Source organism: Podarcis liolepis (genome assembly GCF_965112155.1).
Source record: "Podarcis liolepis genome assembly, chromosome: 18".
NCBI classification, from domain to species: Eukaryota; Metazoa; Chordata; class Lepidosauria; order Squamata; family Lacertidae; genus Podarcis; species Podarcis liolepis.
The window spans coordinates 10,602,437-10,627,957 of record NC_139572.1 but is presented as its reverse complement, the minus strand read 5'-3'; the positions used below and the strand labels follow the sequence as shown (position 1 = coordinate 10,627,957).

Below are 25,521 nucleotides of genomic sequence, written 5' to 3'. Positions count from 1 at the left end.
GACGGCTTCCCTCATGCGCACATGCGTTGTTGAACACTGGGGGTGGAAGAGGAGCAATGCTCAGAAAGACGAATCGCCAGCCCAGAGCTGGTACGATCACGTCAAGGTCGTCTCCACTGAGCGCCTTGAGACACACTTATTGTTGCTTTCATTACTGTTTTTCTTAATAAAAAAAGTGTTTATCACTTTGGGGTGCTTTAATGGGAAGTGATTGATAAACACAATGAAATACACGAAAGAAAATGTGCCTGTGTTTGTGGGTGGTGCAGGAAATTCAGGTGGGGGGTTAATGGAATTGGAAACGGTAACCACATCCCATGAAGACCATCATCACATGTGAAATGTCGGTTGCTAGCTAAGCAAATAGATCTGAAAAGAGCGCAGGGATTATTGCAGGGCTTCTATGGTGCCTGCTTGCTCTCAAGAGGCAGGGAGTTCCAGAGAGCCACACACACAAAATGAAAAGGTCACAGTGGAAACCATTAGCCCCCTGCAATCGGAAACTGGAACGAAATAGCAACCAAGCAAGAGATCCTAATTCTGTTCGATGTAAGCAGCTCATTCGGTCTGCAGAGGCCTGGTTGAAAAAGTGTTCTGCCTCTTCTAAATCAGGGTTTTCCCAAATTGGGGTCTCCAGCTGTTTTTGGACTACAATTCCCACCATACCTGCTAGCTAGGCATGATGGGAGTTGTAGTCCAACAACAGCTGGGGACCCAAATTTGGGAAACCATGTTCGAAACAGAGGCATTCTTCCACCTCCCGGAGAATTGCTCTTTTAAAATAGAGGTGTTCCTTTGTCTCTTGCATGCGGCAGGAAATATGGAGGCAATGTCTCTTCTGAACAGAGGTGTTTCTCCATCCCTTGTAAATTCATTTTTGTTCCTCATAGAATTGTAGAGTTGTAAGGAGCCATGAGGGCCATCTATTCGAATCGACTTTTGCCCAACATGGGGCTCAAAACCAGGACCCTGAGATTGAAAGTCTTATGCTCTACGGACTGAGGTATCCTGGCTTTCAAACAGGGCTGTCCAGCCCACCAGATCTCCTCCTTCGGCCGACTTTGCTGCTTCAGCCAAGTCCCAAGGAGAACCACCAGCCCCAGCTGCCCATGTCCAGAACTTTCTAATAGACTGTCTGGAGACAGAGAAAATACAGCACAATAAAAACCTCCTCTCCGAGTTCAACCATCATTTATATGGCTTTGGACAGGAGGCAGGAGGAAAACGGAAAGTGCCCAGGCAGCTTTTCCAAAGTTAAGTCAGGCTCCGGACTCCGGGTGGCAACTCTGCTGCAAGAGAGATTTGTGGGCTGGATGGAAGCCCTGGCGGAGGTTTGCAAGATGACACCACACAAATAGGAGCTGTTGGTGCCTGTCCCTATAGGAAAAGGAAACCGTGGAGGGATGGGACCTCGTATTCAAAGGTAGGCACTGACTGGCCATGGAGGTTCTATTGAAATACTGCCGCTAACCCAGTCAGATGGGTTGGGTATTAAAAAATGATGGTGGTGGTGATGGAATAGAACCCTGCTCCTGCCCACCTAGCAGTTCAAAAGCACATAAAAGTGCAAGCAGATAAATAGGTACCGCTCCAGCGGGAAGGTAAATGGCGTTTCCGTGCGCTGCTCTGGTTCGCCAGAAGCGGCTTAGTCATTGTTATGTACTGAGTTGAATAGGATCCAAACTGCAGCAGTCTGATTGGTCCTAGAACAATAGGATCCAAAACGCAGCAGTCTGATTGGTCCTAGAACAATGCAGCAGTATGATTGGTTGGCAGGAACCACCCAATCATTCTCCAGATAGAAGCAAATCCACAACCTGATTGGCTTACAGTAGAATTCCGGAATTAGCCAATCATGTGCAGCCCATTGTGTAAATAATGTATATAAAGCAGATACTTTGAGGGGACATTCATTCATTCCTCCTCACCACTATGAGCTGAATAAAGAGCATGAAATCACTTTGCGACTCTGAGTATATTTCGGTCATGCTGGCCACATGACCCGGAAGCTGTACGCCGGCTCCCTCGGCCAATAAAGCGAGATGAGCGCCGCAACCCCAGAGTCGGCCACCACTGGACCTAATGGTCAGGGGTCCCTTTACCTATTTTCATCAGAGAAATGTTGGAGGGTACACATTTTCAGATCTCAAGGACACATTTCCAGGCTGCCAAAAGCACTAAAGCAGGACTGGTGAGGGGCATGGCCCTTGGAGGGGGGGGGTGGCTTGGGGAAAGCCCTGAGGCTGGGGGGGGGAGAGGTCTTGAGGGCCACATCAGACCCCTCCACCACCTCCTCTCTGATCCAATGAGCCCCCACCATAAGGCTGCCTAATCTGGAGTCTAAAATTATCAAAGTGCAGGGCGGATGAGCCCCCGACCCCCAAATTTCGAAAGTGAGCTAGACTTCCAGAAAGTTTCTCGTTGCGCTGCCTCTGGAGTCTTCCCCTCCCCAAATGACACACTTTCCAGCAGCGGTGATGGGAGCAGCGACTAATTGGCCATGGCAAAATCTCGAGGGGGATCCTCACTGTGGGATCATGCAATTATCATAACCCTTCTTGCCTCACAGCTGATAAAGATCACTAGGAGTGCCCTGGCGGAGGAAAGCCCCTGTCTCCTGCCCCCTCCCCAAACCCCACTCCGCTGCTACCCCATAAATATATGGCTGCAACTCCAGCCCTGCTGAGAATGAGGCTTTGGGGAGTCTCTGCAATGGATGTCCTTGAGATCGTAAGTGGGCAAAGCAATTATTTACTAATGGAAGCCGGTTATCTTTTTGGAGAGACTCAGCGGGACCCCAGGGGTCACCCTGGGCAAACATTTTCCTCTCTGCTGACAGGCTCTGGCTGCTTTTATTGAGCAAAGAGTGAAATGGCGGGGAGGACAAGGTGACAATTTGAGGCAAATGGATGCAGATTGACACAGCTATCTAGCTTTAATTGTGGGCCCCTCATTGTCAACTGGTGGTTTCCAAAACTCTCAGTGAATGACTCTCACAAGAGAAGGGCTCTCCCCAAGGCCAGACGCCCCCCCCCCGTGTCCCTATTTTCCAGGGACAGTCCCGGATTTACAGAAGCTGTTCCAGGTTCTGATTTCTCCCCAGAATGTCCCACTTTTCCTTAGGAAGTCCCTATTTCCATCGGGAAAATGTTGGAAGGAATGGAGAAATGCGACCCCAGAGCCAAGGAGATGAGTTAACTAAACAACCTTTAGAAGACATCTGAAAGCAGCCCTGGGTAGGGAAGTTTTTCAAAATGTTTCATGTTTTAATATACAGTGGACGCCCGGGTTGCAAACGTAATCTGTGCGTAATGCACATTCACAATCTGCAGCGTTCGCAAACTGCAGCAGCACGTCTGCGGAGGTGCGGGTTGTGATTCGGCACTTCTGTGCATTCGCAAAGCGCAATCTATCGCTTCTCCGCATGCGCGGCCCCCGAAACCCGGAAGTAACCTGTTCCGGTACTTCCGGGTTTTGGCGGGTATGTAACCCGAAAAAATGCAACCTGAAGTGTCTGTAACCCGAGGTATGACTGTACAGTCATACCTCAGGTTAAATATGCTTCAGGTTGAGCACTTTCGGGTTGCGCTCTGCGGCGACCCGGAAGTAATGGAACGCGTTAAATCCGGGTTTTGCCACTCGTGCAAAATGACATCATGTGCATGCACGGATGCGGCGAATCACAACCTGTGCACGCGCAGACGCGGGTTGCGTTCGCTTCAGGATGCGAATGGGGCTCCGGAACAGATCCCAGTCATATCCAGAGGTACCACTGTATGTTGGAAGCCGCCCAGAGTGGCTGGGCCAACCCAGTCAGAGGGGCAGGGTATAAATAATATGCCAGCATTTTTCTGCATTCCTGGGGGTTGGACTAGATGAGACTCAGGATCCCTTCCAACTCTACAGTTCTATATTGCCTGTGTTGTGTGGCTTTATCAGGGCCAAACAAAGCCTGAGAGATGGAAGAACGCCTCCATTTGGAGTGAGAAAGTGAACTTTCAAAGACCAGGCATGGAGAAATCTACAGGCCAAGGGGAGGTTAACTTTCCCCGTGTTGCACCATAAACCGTGCTCAGCCCTGAAGCCACCTCTACCCTGTTTCAGCCCAACTCCTTCCCTCTCTCCTCTGCAGATGGGAGACCTCGCCTTGCCAAGCGATGACCGTGTTGACTCATCTTTCATTTGTTGCAGGAGAGAGATCTACGATGTCACTTTACCTTGGATCCAGAAGTTATCTGCTCCATAACGAGGCTATTTTTCACGGCAGAAGGGAGCGATGTCAAGGTAAAAAAAACCTCCGGAAAAGTTGCCAGATGTATTTTTTTTTTAATTTGTTTTTTAGCTGGAACCTCAACACCTGATGGGCTTCTTGACGGATGGGTGTGTGGCAGCGTCAAAGAAATGGCTGTTGCGTTCTAAAAAGCGAGGCAAAGAAGGCAGGATGGACGTTTCTAAAGATCTTGGGGAATTTACAAGACCGCTGCTAAACCTGCCGTGCAAATTGGGCTTTGCAAGAACTTACTGATGGCCAAATGTTCTGCCTCCAGCATCCACTATCTCTGAGCACAAGTTGCTGGGAGTGGCAAGTGGGGAGAGGGGCTGTGGCACTCAGGTCTTGCTTGTGGGGGGAAGGGGCTTCCCATTTGGGGTATCTGGTCAGCCTTGTGAGGACAGGAGGCTGGACTAAGTGGCCCATTGGCCTGATCCCACTGCAGGGCTCTTCAGAGTTTCTTATGATTCTTCCGTGGAGCCTGCATGAATAGAGGCAGTCTACCTTAGAACAGTGGTAAACAAGTGTGGGAGAAGACTATTGCTCTCACATGGGTGGCAACTAACAGATTGGGGTTAAATCCTGACAAGGTACAAGTGCCGTTTTGTGGGGGACAAGGGGTGGGCAGGGGTGGGGGACTCCCTGAATCCTGAATGGGGTAACTGTGCCCCTGAAGGACCAGCTGCGCAGCCTGGGGGTCATTTTGGACTCACCGCTGTCCATGGAGGCACAGGTCAATTTTGCGTCCAGGTCTGCCAGCTCCATCTGAGACCCTCCCTGCTTGCACCCTGTCTCGCCAGAGTGGTCCATGCTCTGGTTTTCTCCCGCTTGGACTACTGCAAGGCGTTCTCTGTGGGGCTACCTTTGAAGGTGACTCCAAAATGACAACTAATTCAGAATGCGAGGGCCAGGCTGATGACTGGGACCACATAATACCGGTCCTGAAAGACCTGCATTGGCTCCCAGTACGTTTCCGAGCACAATTCAAAGTGTTGGTGCTGACCTTGAAAGCCCTCAATGGCCTTGGCCCAGTATACCTGAAGGATACCCATCATCCAGCCCAAACATGGAGGTCCAGCTCCGAGGGCATTTTGGCAGTTCCCACACTGTGAGAAGTGAAGTTGCAAGAAACCAGGCAGAGGGCCTTCTCGGTGGTGGCGCCTGCTCTATGGAATGCCCTCCCATCAGATGTCAAGGAGATAAACAAATGACTTTTAGAAGACATCTGAAGGAGGCCCTGTATGGGGAAGTTTTAATGTTTGGTATTATGTGTCAGACGTTGCCTAGAGTGGCTGGGGCAACCCAGCCAGATGGATGGAGTATAAATAATAAAATTATTATTCTTATTATTCTTATTATTCTGCTTGTGGGCTTCCCTTTGAGGCATATGACTGGCTGCTGTGGAGATAGGAAGCTGGACTTCTTATGTGCTTAAATGCCACAAGAGCGCACCTCTCTGCATCCAGCCCCTGGGAAACATGCACCTCACAGGTCTGAAAATGTGATGTTTGAAAGAGGCTGTCCTTTTCTTTTTCAGGTTTATTTGGAAACCTGTTTAAAATCGAGCCTTTTGCTTCTGCGCCGAGAGGGAATTGGTTTTTTTCTCCCTCCTTCCCCCATCGAGAACCTGTGAGCAAAATACAGATTGCCTATATTGGCTGCGGGGAATTGGACCAAAGGAAACAGCGACGAGGAAGGAATTCTCTGAGATCACTAATGTCCTGGCGACAAGACAGCGCAATTGAAAGGAGGGGAAACAACAGAAAAGAAAGAATCAAATCAAATCAAATCAAATCCCTCCCTTTGCCCCCAGATCTTGGCAAGACCTTGGGAGGATATTACTATTTATCATCTTGGAATAATTCCTGGATTTTTCCAAACAGCAGCCTTGAGTGGCAAAGAGGGAGAAGGAGACCTGAGCTTGTTTGGTGTCACAAAACAACCAACTCCTTCTAAAGCTGGAACCAGATTCCACCCCAATCTTTGCACCTGATTTGGCTATCTTCTGCTCCCCAAATCCAAAAGGCGTTGTTGGGGTGTTGCTGTCCCTAGAAGCTGCAACAGACGGCTGCTGCTGTGACAAGGTCCCGGTGCCCCAGCACATATTGATTAGCAATTCTGTCCCCTATCCCCACTGCAACTGCATTCCCCATGCATTCAAGGAGAGTTGGGGGGGCTCCCTCCGAGTTCTGCAAAAAATAATAATGACCGATTTTCTTTGCTGTCATCTGCTGGGAAAACAAGGGGCAGAGCCTTTGCACTAGGCCTGCTTGCCAGGAGGAAGGGGGTATCTGTTTTGACCCAGGGTATGAAGAACATAGAACTGCAGAATTGTAGAGGTGGGTGGGACCCCCAAGTCCAACACCCTGCAACGCAGGAAACGTTCGCCCAATGTGGGACTCGAACCCACAACCCTGAGATTGAGAGCCTCATACTCTACGGACTGAGCTATGCAGTAGCAAAGCTGCCGGTTCTCAGCTCTCAGAGGTGGTGCGGTGCAATGGGTAGCGTGGTGGAGGAAGAAGCAGTGTGTGCTGGGTTCGAATTGCCTTCTGTCAACAAAGCTTACTGGGCGACCTTGGGGGCCTCTCTTTTCCCGAAACACTGCCAGTTAGTGCAGGTAACACTAATTTTGATGGGCCAAAGGATCTGAGCTTCTGGTAACCCTGTTCAAACCAGAATCTTGAGGACCAACCAACATCTTTTCATTTTAGGGGGGGGAGTCCCCACAGCTCAGCAGTGAGGTCCCCTCCTTTGCACACACACAAAGTCCCAGGTTTGAGGCGTCTCCAGAGAGAGACTCCCTCCCAGCCAGAGACCCCCAGAGAGTCTCTGCCCGCCAGTGTCCAGCAGCCCTGAGCTAGACCGTCTCCTCCGATATAAATCAACTTCCCAGGCCGAGAGCTACCAAATCCTTTCCCGTTAAGAAACGAAATTAAACGCAGAACGGCCAAGAGCCTGGCACAGATGGGGTTCCTGGTGGCTTTGGGCTCATGTGTGCAGAGGAAGGATATCGATGTAGAATCACAGACTCGTGGAGTCGGAAGGGACCCTGAGGGTTATCTAGTCCAACCCGCTGCAATGCAGCTGCCCCGTACGGGGATCGAACCTGCAACCTTGGCGTTCTCAGCATTTACTGTAACCAGCTGAGCTATCCAGTGAATCTTCCAGTATCTATATCTATAGCTGTAAAACAGACCAGCTCAATGGGAGGCTTACTGACTCCCAGCATGAATTGGCAGAGGACCGTGGCAGGATTACACCCGCCCACCCCTCTGCTTTCCTATCTTGATTTATGAGCCACAAACGGGGCCCGGGGCCCAGAGTCTCTCTGAGCATGACATGCCATCAACAGACTTGGTTCTTTTTGGAACAACTGCTCAGCTGCGCCTGTTTATTCCAGAGCGGGTGATCGGACGCCTCTTGCATCAATCACCAGCAATAGAAGCCAGCGGTCCTGGGCTTAGAGCCGAAAAGCCTAATGACAGTCATCGTTCCCCTCAATTAAAAAACCCACCCTGTTGGGTTGTGCCTCACTCACTGGGACCGATCATCTTGAGCAAGCACTGCCTTTCATTTCAGTATGTCTACTCTGAGTAGGGCTAACATTGGGTTCAAACTGAACTGGTGTGGGAAAGGAAAAGTTCAGTGTATGTGTCCCCAAAATAAATCAGGCTGGGGAGGGGAAGGGTTTCACCCACCCCAGTTTCCTGCCTCCAACAGTGGGATGCAAAACGGACACCCACTAATTCTTTGTCCGTAGCATCAGGAGGGTAGACTACCCCTGGATGCAGTGGCTCTAAAATAAGGTGGAGTGGGGGGTGGCCTTGCTGGGATTGGGGCGAAAGGACCACATCCTGCTTCCAAACAGGAGACAGATCCGTGTCCTCAGAAAGGACACCGACATGGAATAAAGGCGATGCTGCCTTCCTAGTCCCCGGTGCTCAAAGGTAGACTATGTCTATATGGAGAGGCTCAGTTTCATTATAGAGTTGGAAGGGACCCTCAAAGGTCATCCAGTCCAACCCCCTGCAATGCAAAGGCTAATAAGGAGCTGACAGAACCTTTTAAGGGCAGAAGCAATGAACTTACAGGGCTGTTGTTATTTTTTATTCCTGCATTGCTGGACTAGATGACCCTTGGGTACCTCATCATCATCATCGTTATTAGAATATATATTTCTGTTCACGTCAAGAAGAAATACCAGTTGAGGTCTCCATCTAGTCCAGCCAACCAGGGAAAGGGATACCCTTCCCTGATTATCCTTGACCACTTATTATCCACCCTCTTAGCACGGGTGCAAAATGGGCATTTGCGATCGACAGATTTCTCTCAAGCTTCCAGCTTCAGATGCAGCCGACCTCTCGAGGGGAAGGAGGACCAAAAAGGCAGCTGGCAACACTGATGATGGAGGAAGACGCTCACAGCCTTCCCCGGTCCTTTCTCTCCAGCCGAGGTAGACTGCCCCTGCAATGGAAGTTTGCCAGGTGTACTTGCAACTCAGAGACAGCCTGCCCTGCTGCCTTTTGCCAGCCTCTGGTGCTCAGAGGTTGACTCCTCCCAAACACGGAAGCTCAGGGATCGAAGCAATAAAAGGATTATTAATCATAGCTAATAGCTGCAGACATTCCTTGCTATTTCTCCCTCTGCGTCCAGGACCCTCAGGTAAGATTGACCCCGGACATAACAGCCACTTGGGCTGCAATCCTTTACCTGCTTACTCAGGAACAAGCTCCATGGCTTCAAGTGGGACTTAATTCTGAGTAGACATGATTCCTGTATTGCAGAGGGTTGGACTAGATGACCCATGGGGGTCCCTTTGAAATCTACAGTTCTATGATCCTATGCGTAGCCTTACATACAATTAATACAGTACAGTTGTATTAATAAGTTATGTAAGTAATAATAACTCTTGAATTATGAGAAAAGAACACAATACTGCATTATAAAATGGTACGACGGCCACAATCACAGCAGTATTAATGAGTTATGCAAGTAATAAGAATAACAAGTATTTCAGGACAGTAAAAAATAATAGATCATATTACGTTATTACCATTCGTAATGTAGCTGTAACCAGCTGTGGACTTTGCATATGATGGGTGGAGAAATATTTTAAATTAATAGCCACGTTTAGCCTGTGCGCTGCCTGGGTGACTCCAAGATAGACTGCTCCTGACTGTGGATGTTCCTAGACACCAACCATGCAAAGCTGTGATCCTTGCACTGCAAGGGGGGGCCTTGAGGTTCCTTCCAACTCTACAATTCTATCATTCTGTGAGCAGAATCCTGTGAGCAGGCTCTCTGACAGGGAGGGCTGCCTTCCTCCTTCCTCCTGAAGGGCAATGACAGCCTCATTTAGCTACCTGTCCCTGAGGCCTCTCCAAGGTAGACTGCCCTTGAATGTGGAGGTTCAACCATATAACTAATCAAAGCTGCGATTTCTGCACAGATGGGTGGGCCCTGCCCCACATGACCCACAAAGTCCCTTCCAGGTCCATCACTCAAGGAACCCAACCAGAAGGTCGGTTATTTGAGCCCAAGACAGCTGTGGGCAGGATTCCTGCACTGCAGGGGGTTGGACTAGATGACCCTTCCAGCTCTTCAATTCCACGATCCCTAAATCCAGTGCTATTTTTATAGAGAAAGAGGCGCCAGAACTCACCATGAACACCTCCCTTGTTCTCTTATAATGGCAATGGGGGCGTAGCCAAGGGTGGCAGTGGGGCAGCTTCACCCCCTAAATCAAGTAAATAAGTACAAATACTTAACTAACCGATCAATTGTTTCACAGAGCTCGGTTCTGCCTCCGAAACATAAAACCTGACCCCACAACATAAATCCTTGCTACCCACATGAGAGGTTTCTGGTGAGTTCCAGCTGGAAAAAAGCCCTGCCCAAGTCCATCTGTAGCCTGCTTGCTGGTGGGCTGGTAGACTGCTCTTGCCCTAGGAGGCTCTCCACCGGGGAGGAATTTTTTAAATGAAAAAGCGGGGGTGTTTTTCTCCTTACCCGGCTCCTGAAGGGCATGGGGGTCTTCGCACTTTGTCCCCCTCTGCCTTCCTCCTCCTCCTCCTCCTCCTCCTCCTCCCGGATGCTGACGAAGGGGATCTCCAGGAAGGCGGCGGCGAAGTCCAGCTGGAGCAGCTCCCTGCGGGACGCGGGGAAGGCGAGCACGGCGGCCACTCCGCGCACCACCAGCGCCTGGCACAGCCAGCGGGCCAGCGAGGCCGGGTCCCTCTGCCGGGGCGCCCCGGGGACCACCTCCAGGCTGAGGTTGTAGGGCAGCGCGGAGGTGGCCGTGCGGCTGGCGCGGGCCAGGGCGTTGCGCGCCCGGCTCTCGGCTTCGCCCGCGCGGGGAAGCAAGGCGCCCAGGCGCACGGTGTGCCCGATCCGTGCCAGGATGTGGCACGGCTGCGGGTGCCCCCGGGCCGCCGGCTGCCCCGCCAGCAGCAGCGACAGGCACCACCAGCAGCAGAGCGCCCGGCGCCTCTCCATAGGGCAGGGCGCGCAAGGCGCAGGGGCGCGCAACCCCTGCGCCCGCCCCCCACCCGCGCTGGGTGGGGGGTCCCCTAAGGAGGCAGCCGGGAGGGGGTCTCCCAGGGCCCGCCCATCAGGGGCCGCGGAAGTGGGGCAGAGCAGGAGCAGAGGGAAAGAGCAGGAGCAGAGGGAAAGTGAGGTCCCCCCCGCCCTATCCAAACGCAGCCACCGCTGCCGCCGCCGCTGCGCCTCCGCTGCCGCGCTCTGGCTGCTGCTCGCTCGCTCCCAGGCGGAGCTGGAGGCTGCTCTGGCGGGAGCGCGCCGCTAGGGGCGGCAGAGGGCGACCCTGCCAACCTGGGGATGAAGATGGTATTTGGGAGATGATGGCACCCTCGCCCGCCTGTTGGAGAGGAGAAGCGCCGCTTGGCACGGGCGCCTAACGCGCCCCTAAGCAGCGCACATATAGAGGCTGCATCGGAAAGAGATGTCTGCGTTCCGGCGAAGGAGATGCAGGCGGCGCGAGGCGAGGAAGCGGAGAGGAGGACAAGCCTGCCTCTGGGCATGCACAGAGCGCGGGCGAGGAAGAATCGCAGAAACCTAGAATGGCAGAGTTGGAAGGGTCATCTAGGTGAGGTGAGAGGTCTGCGCTTCGTCCAAGGAGATGCAGACGGCGCGAGGCGAGCAAGGAGTCTCTGGGCATGCACAGAGCGCGGCGAGGCGGCGAGGGAGGAGCCCCGCTGGCGCTGTGGGGAGGGCATGCGGCAGGCAGAGCATGTGCAGAGTGCAGGGGGGAAGGAGGGACGTCAGCTCGGCGGGCTCTGGGTGTGTGCAGAGTGCGGAGCGGGGAAAGGGGTGGAGGACTGAAGCAAAGCGAGGAAGGGGATAGGAGATCGGAGATGCGAAGGGAATGGAGCATGTGCAGAGTGCAGGGAACAAGGGATCGGAATAGACGCTGCCGAGAAAGGAGAGGTTGAGGGCGGGCTCCGGCTCTGTGGGAAAGCAGGCTGCGCGCGTGTGTGTCCATGGGCACGTGCAAAGTTCGGAGAAGGTGCTAGAAAGGCAGAGAGGTGGGAGAAGACTTGGGCTGGGGCGCACCAGACTGTTCCAGAAACGCGGTGGGGGGGGGGTGTCAGATGAAAAGGAAAATAATCTCTGAGCATACACAGAGGGGCAGAGGAAGGCAGGGTTGGTGATGCCGACACTGGACATGGGCACCCAAAACCGCTAAAAAGATTGGCTAGTTCTGATCCAATTAGCCGAATTCACTAATTAGAGGTCAGTAGAGGGGCATTAGGTACCAAGGGCGTAGCCAGGATTTTTGTTGGGGGGGGGCAGAACCTCAGTTAGCTATGTATTTTTATTGATTTTCGGAGGGTGGGCAGTTGCCCCCCTTGGTTATGCTCATGTTAGTAGAACAGCAGAATGGAGCCTCCAGGTTCAGAAGCAGTCTATCTTCGGAACAACAAATGCTGAGATCAACAGAAGAGGGAAAGGTCTTAGCTTTCATTTTGGCTGCCCACTGACAGAAGCAAGTTACTGGGTTCAGCGTAAATTTTGCTCAGGCTCCGGGTTGCGAAAAGTAGAAAGAGCTGCTCTGAACATATGCAGAATGCTGTGGGCACCCCCCCAAACTGTGTTCTTATTAAACTCCTCCTGTTCATATTTAGAGTCATAAAATTTATAAAATTCACAAGGATACTTTTAAAACTCACATGATATACAAAAAAACTGATCAAAAGACTGGTAAGTTGAGATATATGTGGATTAATCTAGGAAGAAGCATTCGTCTCTCTTGCAAGGAAATGTATCTTCTAAAATTAGTAAAGGCATCTTCTAAAATGGTCCTTTTTTAGGGAAGACTCCAAAGTTGTTGAACTTTTTTAAACAAACCCCAAACTTGTTGGGCTTTTTTTTTTTTTTTACAAAAATGCCAAAAAAAACCCCACTATTTGCCTAAGATCCAGGATAAATTCATCCCCCCACCCCGGGCGTCAATTCCGCTTTTGAAATCCCAGTAATAATTTAGCAGCCCTACTAAAATGGAAGCAGTTGTTGCACCATGTATTGCTTTGTGCTGTTTTCTTTTTTTAAAATTGAATTTGTATGCAGCCATTTTAATTAATTTTTAATTAAAATTTAAAAAATAAAAATAAAAAAGAGCACCCTTCTATTTCTTGCCTGGGGCAGGGAATGCCTCTTTTTCAGTTGACGGACCTGTGACCTCTGGATAATATTGCACTTCGTGTCCCATCATCCCCGACTGGCAGCTAAGGCTGATGGGAGTTGGAGTCTGACAGCCCCTCGAGCAGACGCACATCCCACCCCACTTCCCCGATTTACCCACACCTTTGTGTTTTACACAGAGGGAAAGCAAATCCCACAACAAATAGGTCAAGACCCAAACTCAGGATTTTAAGCAGTCTGCAAATAGTGGTTAGCCATGACAGCTAAGTAGAACCTCCTTGTTCAGCCACAGTCTATCTCCGAATTCCAGGCGCAGGGGACGTATGAAGTGGGGAGGGCTGTGCCTTAACTGGGACCCCGGAGAAGGCCAGCCAGTCAATCGGCCAGGGATGAGAAGCGCAGACACGCGTGCGGAGCGTCAGCCACAAAAGGCTTTCGCTGCTCTCCTCCTTTTCAGCGGCCTGTTGATGAATGCCGTCCCCATTCACTTCCCTCCTGTTTTATTTGGAGATCAATTCGCTTACGGCGGTAATTGTGTTTTCAACCTGCGTTACCCTTCGCTGTCACGGAAGCCCTTCACGGACCACGAGGGGATTTTGGCAAGGTGGCGAAATATTAAAATGCCGTTAGAGTCCAGGAACTGTGCGAAAGCACCACCTCCTCACCAGGCCTTCCCCATCTCAGTTCTCTGTCTCCCTTTTTTTTCTCTCACCTTACTGAATCTTTCAGCCTCCTTGCCTGTGGACTCCCTTAAGCCTCCCTACCAGATTATGGTGATGATGATGATATTTATACCCTGCCAATCTGGCTGGGTTTCCCGAGCCACTCTTACAACACATATAAAAACATACAAATATCTCTGTTTGGCCGCACCCACAAATCTTGTCTTCCTTCGTGTGGCTCTCAGTGAGGTTTTAATCCCAGCCAAACTGATGCCTTCCCCTTCCCTCACAGAAACCGGACAGCTTACATTTGTGAGGTCACAGCCACTGGGCTGATTGGTGCTAGACGCTTCCCCGCCACCTAAGGAAAATATAACATATACATAATAATTAATATCCATTGGATACTAATCATGTTTAGCCTAGAAAAGAGGAGACTGAGAGGAGCTATGAGAGCCATCTTCCAATATCTCAAGCAAGGGCTGTCACAGGGAAGAGGGAGCAAGCTTGTTTTCTCCTGCTCTGGAGGGCAGGACTCGAACCCATGGCTTTAAGATTCCAACTAAACCTCAGGAAGAACTTTCTGACACGAACAGCTGTTCGACAGTGGAAGGACTCCCTCGGGAGAAGGTGGACTCTCCTTCCTTGGAGACTTTTAAGCAGAGGTTGGGTGGCCCTCTGTCATGGGTGCTTTAGTTGAGATTTCTGCATTATGTGGGGGGTTGGACTAGATGGCCATTGGTGGTCCCTTTCAAATCTACAATTCTACGATTCCACTGTGCAGAGACGGGAAAACTGGAAACAGATTCTGAGTGCCATAAATAGCTTGACTGTATTAATAATATAATATATATATATATGATAACACTTCCAATGTTCCGTTTACTAGTTCACGGTTGCAACAGGCCTGCAAGGTAGGCGAATGTTCCCATATTTCAGATGGCAAAACCGTGGAGGCAAAGCAGAGTCACCATGGTTAGAAACAAGCAACATGAATTGCCAAAGTGAGATATAAACTGGGGGAATTCCTCGCACTCCACCGGCTCTGCTTTCTCAGCTTCAGGTCCACACCCTCCAACATTTCTCTGATGAAAAAAGGGACACCCTACTTAGTAGTAGTAGTAATAATAATAATAATAATAATAATAATAATATACCCTTCCCATCTTGCTGGGTTGCCCAAGCCACTCTGGGCAGCTTCCAACGTATATAAAAACATAACAAAACATTAAACTTTGAAAAACTTCCCTCTACAGGGCTGCCTTCAGGTGTCTTCTAAAGGTTGTCCAGGGACAACTGGAGGGTTGCAGAATTTCCTAGACATACCCAGAATACTGCTGTCAGACAATACTACTGTTGTCCAGGCGGAAATTCGGAAATTAGCAAAATGTCCGAACGTATGGCAACCCATGTCAGCAGTGCCATTTTGGGCAATTTTACTTTTTAAAAAAGCTCAAAAACATCCTACTTATCTCCTTGTTTTGGTGGTCGCATAACTCTATACACTCAATATCTCTGATGAAAAGTGGGACATTCTGAGATCAAATCACTTCTGTAAATCCAGAACTGTCCCTGGACAATAGGGACAATTAGAGGGTCTGCAAGTTTCTAGATCTCAGGGCAATGAAGGGGATATGTGAGAGCCGGGGAGATGGAAAAGTGTGCAAGACCTCCTTGCAAAGAAATTTGTGCTGTATTCCACAGAATAAGACAGTTTTGTGGATGCACTTAAGATGCTCCTGTTTGTATGCAGGGCTGCGAAACTCTGGGGTTTTTGTGATGCAGAATTATTGCGGGTTTCCCTCCCTCTTGTTTTCGGTTGATGGTGTCCTCCTTGTTGGAACAGTGTACGCAACAGCCCCGGAACGTGCTCTGCATGGCTAAAAGTCATAAGCCCCAATTGAGAACCTTGAATAGCCTGACTCCATTTAGCTTTATCAGTAATGAAAGAAAGAGAGAGAGAGAGAGACAGAGAAGCCGCCTCTTGCTAATTTTACAATTTCCTTGTAGCGCTTTGGAAAAGCCGGGCAACTCGGATTTCCTCACCGCTCCTGCAAAGCAGACGTCAAAAACACACGGAAGGTTTTTTTGCACAGTGCAATTCAATGTCAGTCGCGGCTGCCCCTTGCTCTTTTCCGAGCCAGATTCCTGCAAGTACGTTGAATCGTTGACTCCACCTCCAGGAATAACATAGGACTGGTCTGGTTTCTTTTTTCTTTTTTAAATGAATAATAGAACCAAAGAATTATAGAGTTGGAAGGGACCCCAAGGGTCATCTAGTCCAACCCCCCGCAATGCAGGAATCTCAGCTAAAGCACCCATGACAGATGGCAGTCCAACCTCTGCTTAAAAGCCTCCAAGGAGGGAGAGTCCACAGCCTCCCACTGTGGAACAGCTCTCACTGTCAGAAAGCTTTTTCAAACGTTTAGTCAGAATCTCCTTTCCTGTAACTTGAAGCCATGGGTTCGAGTGCTGCCCTCCAGAGCGGGAGAAAACAAGCTTGCTCCCTCTTCCATGTGACAGCCCTTGAGATATTTGAAGATGGCTATCATATACTGTGGGACACAGGTGGCGCTGTGGTCTAAACCACTGAGCCTAGGACTTGCCGATCAGAAGGTCGGCGGTTCAAATCCCCGCAATGACGGGGTGAGCTCCCATTGCTCGGTCCCTGCTCCTGCCAACCTAGCAGTTTGAAAGCACGTCAAAGTGCAAGTAGATAAATAGGTACCACTCTGGCGGGAAGGTAAACGGCATTTCTGTGCACTGCTCTGGTTCGCCAGAAGCAGCTTGGTCCTGCTGGCCACATGACCCGGAAGCTGCACGCCGGTTCCCTCGGCCAGTAGAGCGAGATGAACGCCGCAACCCCAGAATCGGTCATGACTGGACCTAATGGTCCTTTACCTTTACCTTTACCTTTACCTTTATCATATACTGTAAATAATATTCTTTGGTCTTGTCTTCCTTCTGACAATCTCTGCTTTTGCCCACACAACAACCCTGCAGGGTAGGACAGGCAAACGGCAAGTGGGCAGAGTTGCTCCTGTTGTGGTCCAGTGCCCACTGGGAGGCTTCTTTTGGGGGGCATCTGGTCAGCCATTGTGAGAGCAGGAACCTGGATTAGATGAGCCCCCTTTGGCCTGCCCGACTTTGAAAAGGCATTAGACAAATCCTTGTTTTTTTGCCCAATTTTTATTAAATTTTAAAATCTTTACCTATAAATTCCAGATTCCAAATGTGTTGTGCGTTTCTCTTTAAGAATTGACTTCCTGTATTTCCCTCCATGCTGTTCTTAATCCCATCCCATTTGCATACTTCATTCTAAGACAAATTGCCTTTCAGATATTATCAATCTTCTAGTGCTGCTCATATTTCAAATTCTGCTCGCAAATCCACCTTGTTATGATATTTTTTCAGATATTCCAAAAAGGACTTCCGTCCCTCCATGAACAGTCTGTCGTGCTGATTTCTTATTTTTGCTGTTCATTCTGCCAGCTCCACAGAGTCCATTATCTTTAAAATCCATTCGTCTGGCATTAGACAAATCCGTGGAGGGGAGGGGTCAGTCGCTAGCTACTAGTCCTGATGGCTGCCTTAGAATCTGAGGCAGCCGACTCTGGGTTCCTGCTGTTGGGGAGAGTTTTCAGTTGCACTCAGGTCCTCTTTGGATGGGCATCTGGTTGTCTAACAAGAAAAGAGGATGCCAGACTTAGATCAGGGGCAAAACTAGGCTTTATTTCACCCGGGTCAAAGATCCAGTTTGGCACCCCTTACTCACAGTTGCATGGAACGCGGGTGGCGCTGTGGTCTAAACCACAGAGCCTAGGACTTGCCGATCAGAAGGTTGGCGGTTCGAATCCCCGCAATGACGGGGTGAGCTCCCGTTGCTCGGTCCCAGCTCCTGCCAACCTAGCAGTTAAAAAGCACATCAAAGTGCAAGTAGATAAATAGGTACCACTCCGGCGGGAAGGTAAACGGCGTTTCCGTGCGCTGCTCTGGTTCGCCAGAAGCGGCTTAGTCATGCTGGCCACATGACCCCGAAGCTGTACACCGGCTCCCTCGGCCAATAAAGCGAGATGAGCGCCGCAACCCGAGTTGGTCACGACTGGACCTAATATCCAGGGGTCCCTTTACCTTTACCTTTCTCACAGTTGCACACACACACGCACACACACCCAGGCAGGGTGGCCCCCCCAGGTACAGTCCTGGTTTGGAGGAACCCTCTTTGGCATTATCACTTTAGCAGCCAGACCCTTCCCCGCTTCTTATCCAATTCCTGAATGGAGCCTCCATGGAGAGAGCCAGTCTAGCTTAGGTGAACCAGAACTGGAGAAGGCTATTGCCCTCAGATTGTGTTTGTGGGGTTTCCCATTTTGGGCAACTGCTGGGAGGACATGACGCTGGGCCCCCTTCGGCCTGACCCAGCTGCGGGGGTCCTCTTAGGTCAAAAGAGGCCACCTTCTCCTGCCCCCAATCCTGGGCATGCCAAGCGATGATCCCGGGACCTTGTGCCAAGCCTCAGAAAAGACAGTTGCACAGGGGTTAAAGCCCTCCCTAAAAAAACACCCTAGGACTTTTTGCAATTGAAAAACGCCCACGCCCACACAGATACCCCCTCCCTCTCCGCCATCAGACCCACGTCCCTACCTATGCGCACTGGGCGTGTGACAACAGGTGGCGCCCAGCGGCAGCGCTGGCACGGAGCGATGGGCTGTGCCAATGCGCCAAACGTCCGTCACCCACCCACCCACCCACTCACCCGGGATATTGCAGCCTGCCTGCCCACAGCCAGCCAGCCAGCCAGCCAGCCAAATCTCTTCGGCAGATTCAGGGGGGTTAATGCGGCAGGATTGTGGGGGCACCGGCTCCCTGCCCGCCCTGGCTCCATTACGGATTCCAGAGATCTCTATTGTCGTGGCATTAATCCTGGCAGCGAAAAAGCCTTTTGGTGTCTATAGGTATTGAATGGGACTTGCGAAAGCCAGACCGTTTGGAGAGCTCTCTTTTTAGTAACCAGAGCTAAGCCGTCCTGTTATTATCACTCTCCGCCGCTTTCCCTCAGTCATGCACCGATGTGCGTGTGACCAGAATTCAAAAATCTAAGCCCCAGACTTCATTTCAGGGAGCTGGGGGAGAGCGGGGGGGGGGGATGTTTTCAAGAGAGTGCTTGCAGAAAGTCTTAAGGAGATCACTGTTCCCGGGGAAGATGGGACTTTCAGAGAGGCTCAAACAAGCGTCTTGGAATGCGTTTCTTAAAGCAAACGAAAAACCCAAGCCCAGCATATTTTTCCCAGCGTGGAGGGCTTCTGAAATGTCTCCTTGGATTTTGCAGTGCTGATCTGCAGAGCCTTGGGGTCTAGGTGGCAACAACCAGGGCTGCATTTAGATGAAGAGTGGCCCTGGGCTACTCCACTTGTGAGGCCCCTCCCCCCACCCTCACAACTAGAAGAAAATGAAAGAGTGTTATAAACAAAATTAAGTGAAGCCAAGGATGGTGACGGGTATTTAAAATTCTACAATTCACAATTTCTCCTCTAAAGGACATAATATGATACAGTCATACCTTGGGTTAAATGTGCTTCAGGTTGAGCGTTTTCAAGTTACGCTCCGCGGCGACCTGGAAGTAACGGAGTACGTTACTTCCGGGTTTCGCCACTTGCACATGCGCAGAAGCTCAAAATGACGTCACGCGGCGGAAGCGGCAAAACGCGACCCGCGCATGCACAGACGCACTGTCGCATCTTACGTTGTCTTCGGGATGCGAACGGGGCTCCGGAATGCATCCCGTTCGCATCCCAAGGTACCACTGCATTGTTAAATACCATGGTGATTTTTAAAAATGCATAAAATTAACAATGAAAAACTTTTGCAATAACTGTACTTTGTAAACCTATTGTGGCCTAGGCACAGGGACGTCTTAAGCATCCGGCGCCATGGTGCAAAGATCCCTCTGGTGCCCCCCTTTCCCAGAGTTGTCGACCTTTCCCCAAGCCTCTGCGGGGTTTGCTCTCCTCCCACGGAGGCTTGGGAAGGAAGCTGCCCACCCGCCAGCCACATGGTTGACGGGGCACAGCTGGCGGGTGTGCAGGGAAAGGGGAGGCCGCTGGCAAACCTGTGCAGCTCCCCCATTCACTGGGGTGCCCCTGAGAGGCCAGCACCCTGGCGCAATGCGCCAGTAAGCCCAATAGGAAAGATGGCTCTGCCCAGGCAGGCCTGGAACTAGTTCCCATGTCTTGTTCCACTCTAAGGAATCACGTTCAGCCTTCATGGCTCAGCATGCTCTGAGGTTAAACTTTGGGCCCTCTTTGAAGCTTGAAGGTTCCCAAACCTTCTCTGAGTTACTAACAACAGCTGCATCTGCTTTGACTGTTTTAGCAAACTCTTCAGCATACCTTTTGGGTGGATTACCCTTTGTGGCCCTTTCAGATCTGCGTACTATACGCATGTCTTCCATGCTGGGCAGGTCGGGTCGTCCTCTTATATACCTGCTGGGATTGACAAGGCATCTGACCCTCATCTGAATCTCATAGCTCTCCTGTAGCTGCCTCTGATTAGTTATCATTTAACTCTTGGGGAAAATAATTAGCATCACACGTCATGTGCATGGAAGTTGCCAAACAAATTAACCAACTAGAAGGATTACTGTTAATAGGACCAGATTTCCTATAACTTGATATTGCTGGATAGTTTTGATGAACTGCAAAAGCATTTTTAGTTTGCTTTCTGTTGCCACCCTGGAACTTTTCTTTATTAGTGCCACTTTGTTTTGTACGATTCCTTGTAAATGAAGGAAAACATCTTTTCTGCTTGTATATGTTGATAATATAGTTTTGATTACTGGGGACAAACAAGATTGTATGAAAACAAGATTGGGTGCAGTCCTGGCCAGGACATAGGCATCCTGACTGTGACGAAGGTGACCTGTGTGCTTGCTTGCTTGCTTGCTTGCTTAACAGCTGTTGGGAACTTCAAGGTCCCTGCTCTCCCTTCTTATGGTCTTTGTACTAGACCTGGAGACTCCAATAGAGAGCATTCCATGTCAAGAAGGAGGGCAAGTGGGCACCCTATCAAATGACAGGGCAGGAGTTACATGGAGCAAGGCCTTTTCACTGGTGGTGCTCATTGTATGCCTCGCTCTTCCCAGACCTGCTCTCTTTTGGCCTGTATTTTGGAGCTTTATAAATTAGGAAGACTTTGGAAGAACTGGTTGATAAATCTTATCAGTTGCTGACGTATGAGCGGATTTTATTTGCTGCTATTCTGTGCTTCTAGTGCACCAGGGTTTACAGCAGCATAATAGAGTTGGCCAGGATGCCAGAAGGGATACAATTTATGAGCTTTCTCCATTATCTGCACAGCAGTGGGTGTTCAGTCAACAGTGCAAAGGCTGAGCTGAAGCATTCCCTGCTGGTTACCTGCTTTCAGCAATAGAGGTCGCTGTTTGGTAGTACCCAATTCGTTAGCTATCAGATTCTAGAGCTCCCAATTGGTGGCTGTTAGGTAATTCACAAAATACAGAGTCCATTCATAAAACACAGTGTTCATTCATAAAGCAGTAACACAAATCTCCATATTGGGTGTATATTTCAGCGGTTGAACGTACAGGTTTATGGCCATGCTGTAGTGTAGTGCCTATGCACTACAGTGAATCAAAGGTGGCTGGGCTCATTGTCTCGGGGTTTGGGGGGGAAGAGTGACAAACTGATTTCCAATGAGTGCCCCCTCTTTATTTCCATAACAAGTCCTTGAGTCTGTACTCTGAATGGGTGAAATCAGGGACCTAGAAGGTGCAGGGCTTGTCAGTCCAACCCCTGCACAGTCTTATCAGGGCTGACAGGCAGTTGGAGCAATTGGGCCAAATTGGGCCCTGTGGGCCGCTCCTAAGGGCCCCCCCGCACCAGGGCAATCTAGATGGATTTTATTTATATCTATAAGATTATGCAGACTTTGACTGTGAACTGGGCCCTACAAAAAAAAAAAAATCAAGTTGTACCTCACTGCTTCAAATTGGGCCCCACTTGGATAAATGCTGGAGAGTATGGAGTTATGTGGGATGTGGGTGGCACTGTGGTATAAACCACAGAGCCTAGGACTTGCCAATCGGAACGTTGGCGGTTCGAATCCCCGCGACGGGGTGAGCTCCCGTTGCTCAGTTCCTGCTCCTGCCAACCTAGCAGTTCGAAAGCACATCAAAGTGCAAGTAGAAGTGCAAAGTGCAAAGTCCCGCTCCGGCGGGAAGGTAAACGGCGTTTCCGTGCGCTGCTCTGGTTTGCCAGAAGTGTCTTAGTCATGCTGGCCACATGACCCGGAAGCTGTACGCCGGCTCCCTCGGCCAGTAAAGCGAGATGAGCGCCGCAACCCCAGAGTCTTCCGTGACTGAACCTAACGGTCAGGGGTCCCTTTGCCTTTTTATGGAGTTATGTAACCCCTGAACCAAGGAGCTAAGCATAGGGAAGTTTATTAATGTTTAATGTTTTGTTATGTTGTTATATATGTTGGAAGCTGCCCAGAGTGGCTGGGGCAACCCAGTCAGATGGGCAGGGTATAACAACAACAACAACAACAACAACAATGGACATCTCTATTTTCATTGGAGAAATATTGGAGGGTATGGATTTGAACCCTCCCAGGTCTCCCAGGTCTCAGTCGAACCACTTTGCTCCTCAAGGACCAGGTGCAGAATGAGACCTGCTTCCCTTTTTGTCTTCTCAGTTCCAAAACTCCATCTCCACCTGGTCCTCAGGCCACACCCTTTCTCTAGCCACACCCAATCCTCCCAGGCCACACCTACTCCACCCAGGCCCCGCCCCCACCAGCCCTGCCTCACAGCTTCCTTGAGGGTTTTGGTCTGCTGGTATTGCGTCCTTGGACCCTTGCAATGCCTCTTCCTTGCCTGGCTAGAGGGGGGCTCAGCCTACCATCCCAAAGCAAACAATTTGCATTTGTGGCCCCTCCCACTCTTGCTTCTGGCCCCGCCCCCCAAAGTTGCCCAGAACGGATTGTAGACCTTGGAATGGATAACGTTTGCAAGCCTGATTTACAATGAACAAGAGTGCGTTGAAACTCTCCCTTTAACAGTTGACGGCTAAATAAAAACTCGTTAAGGATTAATTAAGTTTTCTACATTAATTTGCTCAGTTCGCCAGCAGTGGTTGGGACTTTGCAGAGTCTCCCCAAACCAATTACTAGGGACAATTAGTACTGCGAGATCAAGGCTGAAGTGTGACCTTCCCAAACAGGTAGTTTCTAATTACAGTGATATCTAATTACAGCAGCTCTCATTCTCCATCAAACCCCCTGGATCCCTGTTCTCTTCTTGTTCATTCCACACCCACCCTTCAGAAACATTTCCTTTCCCTCGGCAGAGCCACACACCTAACGCTGAAAGTGTGCGCCTTCCTGCAAAGAATCTTGGGAACGGTAGTTCCCCCCGCCCACTGCTGCAGCGCCCAAAACCCTTTGCAAACTATGCTTCCCAGGATTCTTCGGATGTGCTTTAAGTGTATGGTGCAAATCTCAGAAGGCAACCCCAAATCAGGGAAGACAGCCATCTTCAGATATCTCAAGGGCTGTCACATGGAAGATGGAGCAAGCTTGTTTCCTCCTGCTCTGGAGGGTAGGACTCGAACCCGTGACTTTCAAGTTACAAGAAAGGAAATTCTGACTAAACATCAGGAAGAACTTTCTGACAGAGCTGTTCAACGGTGAACGCTCTCCCTTGGGAGGTTGTGGACTCTCCTTCCTTGGAGGTTTTTAAACAGATTCCTGCATTGCAGGGGGTTGGACTGGATGACCCTTGGGGACCCCTTTCAGCATGACAATTCAATGATTCTTCCTAGAACTACAACAGGCTGATCCCCCATTTTCCTCTTTTTAAAAATATTTTCCTTTTTAAGGGGGTCACTGCTGTTGCAGCCACCTTTTGCTCATATTTTTACTTTTTAAATCCCAATTCCCTCCACCCCTTTCTTAAAATAAGAATAACAAATAAATCTTTTCTCTCTCTTCTTCTTCTTAAAAACACCCCCCCCCCCAATTTCCCCCTTCCTTTCTCCTTTTTAATTATTTTTTTTCTAGGGGGGGGCGCGGCGCTGCCGCTACAGCCACCTCTTACTCGTATTTTTAATTTCTAAACCTTAATTCCCTCCCCCCCTTAAAAAAAAAACCTCTTAAAAACCAGCTGATGACTGTGCAAGAGTGTAAGCCCCAGCCAAACGGATGGCTGCCCTTTCCCTCACGGAAACGGGTCTGCTGGCGTTCCGAAGGCAGGAAGATAAGGGTCACTGAAGAACAATAGTTCAAGTATTAAATCTATAACCAACTCTTTCTCCCAAAGGGGCCCAGGGCAGCATTTTTTAACCACCATGTGAGGTTTTCTGTTAGTATTATTCATAAAGGATTTTATTTTATCTCTTTAATAACCTGCCCCCTTCCTGTTTTTTGTCACATTTACAAATGAAATAAGAGCCACAGGTTTGCTACTCAGCCCCGAGGGACCCGCGAAGAAGCGAGCAGCATGTTGGAATACAAATAAAAGTAGAATTTAATAAAAATGTAGGAAAAGAAATGGCCCGGTCCGAGCCAATGGGAGCTGAGAGCTTTTAAAGAAAAACTTCCCCTAGAAATTAGATGCATGGAACGAAGAGAGCAAAGGGTAATGCTAGCCCAGAAGCCCGGCTCTGGGAAGCCTCTTCCGGCCACAACCCCTTCCCACCTTCCTCAGGTGGTTTTGCCTGGCTGAGACACGTGTCCTTGAACCCTGATCATGCCTCTTGCTTGCAGGATACAGAGAGGTGCCGGCCAGGGGGCCTAGAGAGGATGAAGGCCAAATTGGTGTTAGAATTCCTGCTCCCTGATTGCAGTCATGGGATTGTTGTCTATCATATGACGGTATGTGTTTTGACTCCACAGAGTGGGAAGTGACGGAGAAAGGATGTTTGTGTTACTGTGTTCCGTGAAGTGGGACTATTGTCCTTTGTTCTTTGTCTCTTTGCTGTCTGATGCTAGAGAGAGAGGGAGCCATGTTGCAGTGCTCCGTGTGTGCTTATATGTCAATAAAGTAGATTAGCCAAAATGCTGAGTTGCTGAGGTCTGTTACACATCATGCGCAAACTCTGTGGATCCCTAAGCGTCCCGGTGTCGGTTGGCATTGGTCGCCGTGATGTTCGGGCAGAAGAAAGCTTGTGAAGCTCCCGAACGATCGACCAGGAGGGAGGGAACATGCCAGTCGGGCATGTGTCTCTGCCAGGGTCCTGCTCGAGTGTAGGCTGAACTCCTGACAATTGGCCCCACCCACTTTTCCTTCCAGCCCCACCCACCACTGCCATGCGGCCCCCGGAAACTCGCCGAGAAAAGACTGCGGCCCCAGGCTTGGGATAAAAATCATCTCGTTTGAAACAGGGACCCAAATTGGCCTTTTCCCCTAAGCTTACGGCATGTTCTAATTTTTGCAAATTCAGTTGACAGAGGGAAAGGTTTATACCAAGCCAGTGGTGTAGCGTGGGTTGCAGGTGCCCAGGGCAGGCAGGCCACCAGTGCTGCCAAGGTGACCCACCAACCCCACAGCCAAGCAAGGCTGTGTTGTGCCACCTGCCTGCTTGCACAGGGGGGAGCCCTTGGCAGGTAAATGCCCCCAATGCCCACAGAGGGGAACATGGGGCCGGGTCAGCCAGGGTCACCCCTGGCCCACCTCCCTCGATCCGTGCCCACTCACCACGGGCCTGAGCTGCTCCTGCTGCCATCTGGGAGCACAGGGCACTGAGGAAAGAGGGGACAATTCCCCTGTTCCTTGTCCCTGACGGCACCAGGGCGGCGAGGCCAGGCTGGACTCTGGGGAGCAGAGACCCTTGGCGGCAGGTAGGTGGGGACAGGTCCCACCAGGACGCACCTGGACAGTGGTGGCAGCCCCTGACAAACTGCTCTGCTCAG

At 50.3% G+C, this 25,521-nt stretch overlaps 1 protein-coding gene across 2 annotated transcripts in view; it reads right to left on the bottom strand.

Moving 5' to 3' along the window:
• The window catches only part of GRIN3B (glutamate ionotropic receptor NMDA type subunit 3B), a gene marked incomplete at its 5' end in the record, with an annotated part of 36,786 nt that extends 26,018 nt beyond the window's left edge, over window positions 1–10,768 (bottom strand). The window contains one exon of one of the 2 annotated variants that reach the window (XM_083483667.1): window positions 10,283–10,768. In XM_083483667.1, coding sequence (XP_083339793.1) covers window positions 10,283–10,768 — 486 coding nt within the window. Of the gene's footprint in view, window positions 1–9,326; window positions 9,401–10,282 lie in introns of those variants that run through there. The other variant, XM_083483668.1, reaches the window with a different exon arrangement.
• Window positions 10,769–25,521: the final 14,753 nt, after the last annotated feature.